At 40.3% G+C, this 12,258-nt stretch overlaps 1 protein-coding gene across 5 annotated transcripts in view; it reads right to left on the reverse strand.

Annotated features, from left to right (window-relative positions):
- Positions 1-9,518: 9,518 nt before the first annotated feature.
- The window catches only part of hip1 (huntingtin interacting protein 1), a 338,601-nt gene continuing 335,861 nt past the window's right edge, over positions 9,519-12,258 (reverse strand). For all 5 annotated transcript variants that reach the window (XM_043718716.1, XM_043718713.1, XM_043718715.1 and 2 more), the window contains one exon: positions 9,519-11,519. In XM_043718716.1, the coding sequence (XP_043574651.1) occupies positions 11,509-11,519 (11 nt within the window). In that variant the 3' untranslated portion in view covers positions 9,519-11,508. The remainder of the gene's footprint in view (positions 11,520-12,258) is intronic.

Below are 12,258 nucleotides of genomic sequence, written 5' to 3' on the forward strand. Positions count from 1 at the left end.
CTCTGTTTTAATAGCCTAATTTATAATCTAAACAGTTCTCATGTCTGCTTTAGGTTTTGATGGATGAATTCAGCTCAGGCAACAAAGATGAAGCTCACTGCTCATCGATGCTTTAAGTGCTTATCATGCGCAAGCTCCTCAAATTAATTCAATTGGACTCGGACAGTAAGACTACATTTGTAAATTAATTTATTCATATGGAGGATGAAACAGAATGCACCAGTCTCCCTCGCAAAGAAAAAAAAAATCATCTTACTGTATACAAAATGATTCATTTCTCCTGAAAGATGTAATGTACAGTGCAATGTATCCCCCTGGAGTTACAGGCTGGAATCTAACTGTCGGCCTTCGATCGTTTATACGTGAAAGTATGAATCCCTGGCAGTGGGATCCGTTAATATAAATATCCGTGCTGTAAACATACAGGGAGCTGTTTTTATTGTCTTCTCATTTCAGCTTTAGTAATGCCTTGATACAAACTTCTCTATTTACAAAGTTAGGGAAGATTAAATGAAATGAGAATAATACAATTTTGCCAGTAATTCTGGCCCTAATGTAAAATTGAACTCCAGAGATCAGTAACTGCCCAGCTTCCCCTGCTGTTGGGGCATAAAAGCAAGGCAGGGATGGAATTAAGGCCAGTTACTTCAGCCGCCCAGGGTTAGGTAAACATAAAGAGCAGGGAGAGCCCAGCAAAATCAATGGCAAGGCCAAAGGTGTGAGCATTGAGTGAGAGGAGGATCAGGCTCAGCTGATCTGATCCAGGTAACTAGTTCTTGTGGTAGTCAGCTCAGACCTTCTTGGGTCCAGTGCAATTCTTTGCCCAAAGTATGTTTTAAGTACCTTCTACCTGTGATAAGTACATGTCCAAAAGCATTAGATAGGAGTTTCTTTAGTTGCAGTGGGACAGAATAACTCTGCTGCATAATATTTGCTCTTGGTTTTTGGTGCAACGGCTCACAATGTCAGGCTGAGGAATTACTTCAATGCTGGAATCGGAATGTTTATTTCAAGAATCTGATTAATGGGAGCTGATCCAAGTTCTATTAAACTCAGCAGGGAGTATTTCCCTGTCTTTGATTTGTCACAGCTTACACAGAGGCTTCTGTTGTCAAGAAATCAAACAGATGCAACCTAACCATCTGTCATTCGAATCAATGCATCTTACAGATCATAAACCTGGAGATGTACTGTGCCTGGGTAAAGGGTTGATCAGTGGGTATCTGGGGAATTCATGAGCAGCACTGGGCATCTAATCATACCTAGAACATTACTGACTATATTCTGGGATTTGTGCCTGACTGTTTGCAAATCAATTTTTAAATTAATTGCTATTGAGTTGTTGCAACATGATAACGTGATCCTTGAGGGGCTGGCTTGCCTTCTTGGAAGTTATCGAGGCTGTTTAACAGTTATATGACTGGACTACTAGATGGAGTATTAACCAAACTTTATTCCTCACCTTAGCTTGAAGTAATGGGAATCATTTCCCACTATTGCCATCTTCCCCCACCCCTGTCCCTTCACCTTTTATAAATATTCATACTTGCAATATTAGAGCGATTTCAATTCACTGGGCACTACAGAATAATTAACTAAACACAGAAATGTCCAAATTTAAACAGGATGTTTTATTTGGTAGCTGCACAAGCTAGTCTCAACCATGGTCACCAAGAGATACGAGGTTCAGCCTTTGGCCCTCGGTTTGTACAGAGAGTTCGTTTGCAGGTAGGTATTGCGTTCCAAAGGGAGAGTGATCTCAAGCCAGAGAAAAGCTGTAACATGGACTAAGGCATGAATTTCCTCAAAGTTTAGTCTGTAGTGTTAACATTTAAGAACTGCTGGTTACAAATTGCAACAATACATGAAGATGAACAAAGGTGGTTTTGGGAGTGTTACGAGTAAAGGGTTAAAAAAAAAGGGAATTATTTTGAGGAGAGAATTCAAAATGGTTAAACAGATATTTCCAAAATCATGAAAAGGAATTGATTAAAATTGACACAAGTGTGAAGGATTCAATAACCAGAACACTAGTCAAGTTAGGTTACTGGTCAAGGGTGACTCACTGGAACAAGAAGGGAAGTGTCAGCGAGGAATTAGAATCAGCTAAGCAACACAAAATTAAGCAGTGAAGTGTTCTTTATCAGGCTAGAGGCAGGTATATAGTGGGGTTCCCCAAAAATAAGTGTAAGGGGTACCACGTCTCTTGTGATACGTTCAGTGTGCATGACACAGTTACAAAATTAGCAATGACACAAGCTTGGCAGGCACTAATAGACTTCAAGAGGACATAGGCTGGTGAATGAGTGAAGACATGGAAGGTGAAATTTAATATACAAAAATATTAACTTGTACATTTTGGCAATAAGAATGAGTAACACCTAAAGTAATGAAGTTAGAGGTAACTAATACCTTTATTAACAAATAAATAGGTTTAATGAGGTACTGCAACATAAACCAACTCAAGGGAACCCTAAGTTAATTTAAATTGTTATTCTGGCAGAGATAATGCACTCCAGCCTTTGTGGTGCCTAATGGTCACGAGGGCCTCAGATATGCGGGCAGATACGCATCCTTCCCAAGGCCACCTGGGTGTGGACATAACCACACAAAGTAGACAGGCAGTTGGGTCAACAAATACAAAGTAGAAAAGTAATCAATTTATGATGAACCTTTATAAAACTTTGATTCATCCAATAATTGGTCAGATCACATTATTGTGGTCGACAATCAACATGTCAATAAATCATTGGTCTGACCACATTCAGGGTATTGTGTTCAGTTCCAGGCATCTTATTTAAGGAATGATGTTAAAACCTTGGAGAGAATTCAAAGGAGATTTACTAGAATGATACCAGAAATGAAGGAGTTTAGATACAAGGAAATATTAGAGAGATTGGGTTGACTCCCTTTGGAGCAGAGAAAATTAGGAGCTGACATTATTGAGGTGTTCAGAATTATGTACAGTATTGACAGGGCAAAGAGGATGTCCTGTTCCACTATCCTGTACATCAGGAACTAGGCGTCACAATTTCAAGATTATCAACAAGAGAGCGAGAACTGAGATGGGAAGAAACTTCTTTAGAGAGATTGGGTTGACTCCCTTTGGAGCAGAGAAAATTAGGAGCTGACATTATTGAGGTGTTCAGAATTATGTACAGTATTGACAGGCAAAGAGGATGTCCTGTTTCCACTATCCTGTACATCAGGAACTAGGCGTCACAATTTCAAGATTATCAACAAGAGAGCTAGAAGTGAGATGGGAAGAAACTTCTTTACTCAAAGTTGTTAGGATTTGGAATGAGCTGCCTGGGTGCAGACAGATTCGGTATGAGATTTCAAAAGGGAGCTGGATGTATATTTGAAAGTGAAGTTAGACAGCTATGGAGATAGGGCTGGAGAATGAGATTCTCTTTCAGGAGCCAGTATAGATATGATAGGTCAAATGGCCTGCAAAACATGATACTGAATATTAGGAAGGATGCAAGGGGCTGAGAGAGGGTACAGAAAAGAGTCACAAGGGTTCAGGGACCTCAGTTATGTATAGATTTGCAAAGTTAGGACAGTTCTTCTTTGAGAAAAGATTGAAGGGAGATTTGATTAAGCTGCTCAAAAGCATAAAGGTTCTCCACAAAGTAGACAGAATGAACTGTTCTCATTGGTGGAAGGATCAAGAATCAGAAGACATGGGCTTATGGTGATTGACAAAAGGACCAAATGGCAACAGGAGATAACATTGCACACCGTATGTGCTTGAGATGTGGGATACACTGCTTAACAGTCTGGTGGCAATAGATTCAATCAGGGTTTTCAAAAGAGAATTGGATAAATTGATGAAAATAAAAATGTCAGGATTGTGTAGAAAGGGCAGGGGAATGAAATTAGCCGTGTTGCTGTTGCAGGAAGACAATGAGCTGAACGATCCTTCCTATAAATCAGCAATTCTGTGTTGGGCACAGGTGACGGCAATGATGCTGAATGCCAAGAGGATATAGTCAGATTCTCTCTCGTTGGAGATGTTCGTTGCCTGGCATAAATAGTACTTACTGTTTTATTAACCCCAGTCTGAAAGCTATCCAGATGCATGCAAGTGCAGACTGCATTAGTATCTGAGGAGTTGTGAATGGTGCTGAACGCTGTGCAATCATTGGCGAATTTCCCCATTTCTGACCTTTATGATGGAGAGATGGTCACTCATGAAGCAGCTGAAGCTGGAAACAATTCACTTTTACCATTTATCAAAGTTGGTTGCAGAGCCCTATCTGCAACTGCAGGCCTGACTCTCATAGGCATGAATTAAAGCTTCAAACATGATGGTCAAGTGTTTCATTGTCACAGACACAACACACAGCTTGCATATCGGCTGGCTTAGGTAGATCTAAAGATTTATTAGCTTTTTCTTAGTTGTTGATGGAACTTTTGCTATACATTTACCTACAACTACATGGGTAACAAGTCGTCTCATTCAAGAGTAAATTGGCTCTGCCTTCCTGAGGATATTGTATGCCATAAATAGCATCTTTACACACTAATACGGAGTTTGACAGTTAAAATCGGTCTTGGTATATGTACTATCATCTTTTGGAACTCATAGACAGTGCATTCGCCGATCATGGAGTGCAAAACTGTCAAACCAGAAAGGATCGGGTTCATTTTATTACCATCTGGTGACTGCATATTATAAAGCATACCTAGGTGGGCTGAGAACAGGATCTCCCTTGGGACATTTACCACAATTCAATAGCCTGCCAATACTGTCTAGACATATAATTACAGATTAGTCATTTGGGTAAAGAAATGGAAGAGTGGAACAGGAATCACAGCATGTACAAATTTTGGACAGGATTGAAAACATTGCGTCAATTGTAGCTACCTCGTTAGTGTGGCAATGTTGCCCTCTGCTGGACTGAAGTATTATATCAGGAATGAAAAAAACAAACTCGATGCAGAAATTCCAACCTTGCAGTATCCAGGTAATTTTGCTGGTGAGGATTGGACAAGGCACATATTTCCCAAAAGAAACTTTTTAAATAAAAATTAACTTCAATATATATTTCTGTCATTGTACAATTCATTGATATATTCCATCTGTCTTTTTGATATTGCATTTTTTCAAACAATATTTTACCGTCACTTTGTCTTTTATGCAGCTATTAACTGTGCCAAAGATCTCACCTTCCAGTGCATATCTCTCATTCTGAGATTTACTTCCAACTCCAATACTTCATCACACACCTCATTAGACCATTTCTCTTTATCCTGTCTAATCCCATCATTCTTAGGTCTGTTTTGTTTTAAATTTATATCATTGCTGGTATCTCAGCTGCCACACTTATTATTATTTCCTTTCCATCTCTGCAATATTGGGTTTGTAGCATCCTGCATACTCTCTTTTATATTTTCCTGTTTGCTTTCTATTTCTTGTTGTGACACCTTTGTCATAAGCCTCTCTGAAGTTTACATCCTTCAACAGGTCAAACTGCCAAATGGTCACACAGCTTTTTTTTGTCATTTTCAGCTTCATTTTAATATTTGCCACAAGGAAACAACAATTTGAATTTATATCCTCGCCAGGATACATGTGGGTATCTTTATATTATTCCTGCAATGTTATTACACCGTCATAATCTATTCAATTTTTAAACATATTGCTCAGACTCAAGAGATGCACAGCACGGAAACAGACCCTTCGGTCCAACCCGTCCATGCCAACCAGATATCCCAACCCAATCTAGTCCTACCTGCCAGCACCCGGCCCATATCCCTCCAAACCCTTCCTATTCATATACCCATCCAAATGCCTCTTAAATGTTGCAATTGTACCAGCCTCCACCACTTCCTCTGACAGCTCATTCCATACATGTACCACCTTCTGCGTGAAAACTTTGCCCCGTAGGTCTCTTTTATATTTTTCCCCTCTCACCCTAAACCTATGCCCTCTAGTTCTGGACTCCCCGACGCCAGGGAAAAGACTTTATCTATTTCCCCTATTCATTCCCCTCATGATTTTGTAAGCCTCTATAAGGTCACCCCTCAGCCTCCGACGCTCCAGGGAAAACAGCCCTAGCCTATTCAACCTCTCCCCATAGCTCAAATCATCCAACTCTGGCAACATCCTTGTAAATCTTTTCTGAACCCTTTCAAGTTTCACAACATCTTTCCGATAGAAAGACCAGAATTACATGCAAACTTACTAACTATACCTCTTATGCTCACATCCAAATCATTTATATAAATGATGAAAAGTAGTGGACCCAGCACCGATCTTTGTGGCATACCCTTGGTCATAGGCCTCCAGTCTGAAAAGCAACCCTCCACCACCACCTTGTCTTCTACCTTTCAGCCAAATGGCTAGCTCTCCCTGTATTCTGTGAGATCTAGCCTTGCTGCTTGCTTAAAAAATGTGACTGCCACTATCAAATAATTTTCTTTAGAAAATTCTCAATCCATATTTACCATCTTGCACTCTGATGTTCCTTCACCTATTTTGGTGATTAAGTTGCTCATTAGAATTAGTTGATAGTTACAGAATGTCACTGTAAAATAGTGCTGCGCATTGATCTGGTGCTGCAGTATAAGTATGTATGACAGACAGATTAAAACATATTCCCTGAAATGTTAATAGTGATTGCACTGAGGTTGACTGGTGCCCTGAATTTCTCCCTTATGTTTATGATGGCTTCTATTCCATTCCTGTCTCTCACTTCCCAAGAGATGAAGCATACAATTGTTCTTTCCTGTCCAAAAACAAACCTTTTCTTCCAGATAAAGCAGAAACAGAGCTGCCTAGCTCTTCCATTCACCATCTCACTCGATGTCCCCCCCCCTCCCCGCCCCCCCCCAATCCCCATAGTCGCTGTGCTGTCAGGCTGCATATCCCAACATCCAGTCTTAGATGAGCCTTAATTTCCTCCACTGAAACAGAGATAAAGCCATCATCTTCAACACTGTCACAAATGCTTTGACCTTAACCACAGATTCTTTTAGTCTTACCAATCCACTGTCTCCAGCTAAACCAAATTGCGCACAGCCTTAATGGTTAGTTCAACCTGAAGTGACTTGAAGACACTCTCTCCATTATAAAACATGTCCCTGTTTTGAATTCTAACATTGCCCATCTCCATCTCATCCACAGTCCAGTTGTTGCAGAAACCTTCGCATCTGCCTTCATCACCTCCTGACTTGATTGCTATAATACTCTCAAGAATTCCTTCCCTAAAACCATCCTCAATCTCCTCCTTAAAAACCAGTGAATGTAATCAAGCTCTTAGCTCCTCTCGTATTCTCCTTTGCTAGCTCCTTTGTTTTTTCACAATCCAGACATATGCTTTCTTGTGTTAATCTGCTTAATAAGTATACGATTGCTGGACATATCAAAGTAATCTGTCGGTGAAAAGGGGAGAACTCCTGAACACTGGTCCCTGTACTTACACTGTCTTGAGATCTACTCACTCAGAACAGAATAGGGATCAAGCCTTTACCGTTCTTGTGTTGCCTCATGACTACATTGGCAAAGCACTAGGCAACCCAGTCACTGAGGAACATGGCTCATGTGTCATGGGAGTAGATGCCACTCAAAGAGAGGACTAGGAAGAAGAGACCTTAAGACCATATGAAACATGAACAGGAGTAGCTCAAGCCTGCTCCACTATTCAACAGGACCATGGTTGATCTGGTATTCCTCAGATCCACTTTCCTGCATCTTCCTAAAACCATTGATTCCCTGAACAATACTGAATGACAGAACCTTGTGGAGTATTGATATGTGAAGAGATCTGGGCGTGTCCAGGTCCACAGATCACTGAAGGTGGCAGTGCAGGTAATAAGAAAACCAATGGCATGCTTGCCTTCATTGGAAGGGACATTGAGTATAAAGATATGCAAGTTATGCTGCAGCTTTACAGTTCTTTAGTTAGGTCACACTTGGAATATTGTATACTGTTCTGGTCACCACAGTACCAGAAGGACGTGCATGCTTTGGAGAGGGTAGAGAAAAGGTTTACCAGGATGTTGCCTGGTATGGGGGATTTTAGCGATGAAGAAAGGTTGGATAGACTAGGCTTGTTTTCACTGGAAAGTTGGACATTCAGGGGCATCCTGAATGAAGTTTATAAGATTGGGAATGGCATAGATAGGGTGAAGGTATGAGGCTTTTCCCCAGGGTGGAGGGGTCAATTACTAGGGGACACAGGTTCAAGGTGTGAGAGAGATAACACTATAAGAGATGGATGAGGCATGTTTTTCACACAAAGGGTGGTAAGTGCCTGGAATGTGTTTCCTGAGGAAGTGGTGGAAGCAGACACAAGAGCAACATTCAAGAAGCACCTGGACAAATATATGAATAGGAAGGGAATATGGATCCTGTAAGTGAAGACAGTTTTAATATGGAAAGGCAAAATGTGTTGGTGTAGGCTTGGAGGGTCGAAGGGCCTGTTCCTATGCTGTATTGTTCTTTGTTCTTACATTGCTGAAGCTTCTCACCTCATCAGATCAAGTACAAGAGAGCCAAATTTCAAACGATTATAACAAACGATGCAACAGATAAAAAGGGTGATGGTTGACTGGCATGTTGATTCTGACTGAGGCATTGCCATGAATAAAGCATTGGGGCTCTACAGGCGCCCCGTGCTACTGGGTTATTCAAAAGAGAACTGATCCCTCTGTATGGATGTTTGTACCCTTCCTGTAAGCACTCAGGGCTGTTCAGCAGGTCCTGCCCAATTTTGGAATCACATTTAATAGCAGTCATTTTGTTTTGAGTTTTGCAAGTGCGGGGTGATTGAGTACAGTCAAGAACAAAGAAGGAACACGTTGCTTGATTCAAACAGCCAGTCCCTGGGACATATGGCCTATGGAACTGGCAATGCACTGGCATTGTGCCATACTGCTGAATTGTATGAGAGGCAGAACACTGTTTAGGACTAACAACAGCATCCTGCTGGTGGAAGATACCAGTCATCACCACTGCATAGCAACAGTATGAAACAGATATTAGATGTCATTCTGCGAGATCTTTCAGGATCTTAAATGCACTGGACAGGAACAGCGTTGTTGTCTGTGTGTAACAAGCAAAGAAGGAGAACATGGGTTAAAAAAAAAAGTGGTATAAGAGCTAGAGGATAGTAAGTGCAAAATTAGTCTTTCTTTTATATGAATGGTTAGCTTTCAGTCTGAGTTCTCTATTGGGACAGAGAGTATGTTATTGCAGCCTAAAATCAGCAATGCTATGACAAACATTTAAAATGTGAAATCAAGTTTTGACTGAAAGGTGGCTGTCTACAGAAGCAAACTTCAACTGGAAACCAAGCAAACCATATAGAAAGAAGCCTAAATTATAATCATGTTTAAACCTTTTGAATTGGCAAAGGGCTGGAGGTCAAACACATGCAATCTTTTGAAGCAGGTAAAATTGGACAGGTGTGGATTAGCTTAGGGTTGGCAGGGAAAGGCAGGTTAACAGAACCAAGTGTTAAGGAAACATACAGAACTAAACAAGAACTAATCAAAACAACAGAAGCTGAAAATCTCCATTTTTATGATTTTAAACAAATATTAAAAAGTATAAAGTCGGGTGTGTACAAAGTTGAAATAAGTCCATTACAAGAGCTTGAGTGCGGGTATTGCTTCTGTAAGTGTGGAAGGGATTAGAGAGTAATGCCACAACAACATAATTCCTGCAAATGAACAGTCACAGTTCACAATGAAAGGGAAAACACCCTCAGCAGATTATCATACACAAGACATGGAAGAGGGCCACTCATAACCAATGTAACAGACCATTGACCAATGCTGTTCAAACTTTTTGTCTCAAAGAAATGTCTTTATAATTTATGAAGAGAAAATAAAAAGGTCCCCAACATTGTCAGTGATGATAATAATGAAGACACGTTGAAATACATTAGCAGAATTGTCAAAGGAAATAATAATATTTCATTTGGTCTGCACAAGACTTTAAAAACACATTTCACCCCAAACAGCTATAAAACCAAATGTTGTTTGGATTTAACTAGTGAAACCCCTTCACCAGTACAATGGTTATTTCAACAATGACAACACATTACTGCTTGGCAGATACTAACTGATAAACTGTTGGGAAATGTTCTGTTTTCATTTCTCTTCCAAGACAACAAATTTCACAGCAATATCATCCTTTCTAAGGGATATCATTCAGGGCTTTAAAAATATTTCACAGCCACATCCAAGTGACCACAGGGGGTTAGAAGTTCCACTTTTTGGAAATGGTGATTAAAGCTGTGTCCATTTTACATTTTCATTTCTTCTTTCATGATTCCTCAGAGTGAGAGGAGCTTGGCCCATGAGATGGTCACCACTGCAGCAAGTTCAAATCAAGCATTAATTAAGAGGAAATCAAACGTTTCTAAAGGTGATCTTAGCAGCCACTTAAGATAGCGCATTGGGTATCTCAATAACTATATAAGGGAGAGAAGAAATAAAAGGGGCTGTTGATAGGGTGAGATAAAGTAAGGTGGAAGGAGGTTCCTGTGGAGCATAGACCAACTGGGATACATGGTGTGCTTCCATTCCATGAACTTCCTTGCAATGTCATATAATGTGACAGCAGAGACCTGGGAAAAGAGTCTACAAGTTTCTTTCTTGGGTGATGAACAATTGTTCAGGACTATCAATAGCTGGTATATCATTTATTTTGTATAGTCAGGACGGTCAAATAATTTATATTCTCATCACTGCTGCTTCAGGCACTGGTGTGAAACCATGCATGCTGTGGGTTCAAATGGGTGATGTCCATCTTCCAGCAACACTTACCAAGTGGGCACTCCATTTTAGTCCCAGAAGAGTGAAGGCTAGTGAGCAATTTGATGTTGAAGGACATCATTCAAGCCATTTCCACTTTTTAATACATTACATAACAACTAGCAGGAAACGGAAGGTTAGCTTATTCTTTACCTGCCTCTATTTTACTTGTTGGCACAGACACCAGCTATAGTAGGCCAACTGCTGCCAATGCTAGATCAACCAACTGAGCAATGGCACATCGGGGTTTTTCTGGTCTTTATAGCTTAATACTATTGCAAATGATACCTGTAACCACTAATCCAGTGTTTAGAATGAAGGGAAAGCAAGATGCTTGAATTGTTATGATATTCTCACGTTTTGCAAGCAATTTACTGATATGTGCCAAGAAAAGGGGTATCAATAGTTTAACCAAGACTTGCTGGGGATGTTGGAAACAAAAACACTAACACAATACTTACCACTACTGTGCAAATATAAAGTAAAAATATACATATAATAAATAAAGGAACATGACCATCTCATCTCAATAGTAATAGGATCCAGAATACAAATGGAAAACACTGATATAGAACTGTAGGACCATTCCCAGTCAAAGTTCATGATAACTGCACAGATCTCTTGATACTGGAGTGCAGCAACTGGGTTTTGTTTGTTTAAGAAAGTCTGTATTGTTCAGTCTCGCAGTTGAGCTGATATTCTCGAAATTTCTGCTCCTCTTTTTCCACTCTGGGCTTACTTGGTATCTGCATTTTAAAATAAAATAATTAATTTAAATTTTTTTTCTCCTACCAGTTGCAGTCCCATTCCATTTCTCTGCAGAAGATGTTAGCTCTCTAGTACCTAAGTTGCAATTCTTCATATCAAGGTTAGACACAAAAAAGACAGCAGATGCTCGAATCCAAGGTAGAAAAGCAGGAGGCTGGGCGAACACAGCAAGCCAGGCAGCATCCCGAAACATTGATGTCTCCCCCTCCTGATGCTGCCTGGCTTGCTGTGTTCTTCTAACCTCCTGCTTGTCGACCATTCTTCACATCAAGGCATGGGCACAGTTTCTTCAAGTTGGCAGTGAAACAGGGATCCTTGGATGATCTATATCCCAACCTCCAACAAGCTGTCATGAAATACAGACCTGGATTACTGAACTTCTCCTGATGCACCTAGCTTCCTAGTAACATTCTCATGAATCCATAACATATCTATTTCCAATTCCAATATATAACCACAAAACCTCCACAGAATTGTTGATGTGGTCTAACCAGGACTTTGCATCGCTAGGGCAAAACACTGTCAGATTTCTATTCTAGTCCTCTATATATAAAGGCTAACATCCCATGAACCAATCTGGTTACTTTAATGCCCGACTGCTGCATTGTAATCATCCATGTTCTTGGAAATCCAAATCGCTTTGGATCTCTGCAGTTCCTAGTTTGAGAAAACACCTGGATCAATCCTGTTTTGATCCAAAATGGATGCTCTCATACT

This window comes from Chiloscyllium plagiosum, chromosome 28 (assembly GCF_004010195.1).
Source record: "Chiloscyllium plagiosum isolate BGI_BamShark_2017 chromosome 28, ASM401019v2, whole genome shotgun sequence".
Taxonomy (NCBI): Eukaryota; Metazoa; Chordata; class Chondrichthyes; order Orectolobiformes; family Hemiscylliidae; genus Chiloscyllium; species Chiloscyllium plagiosum.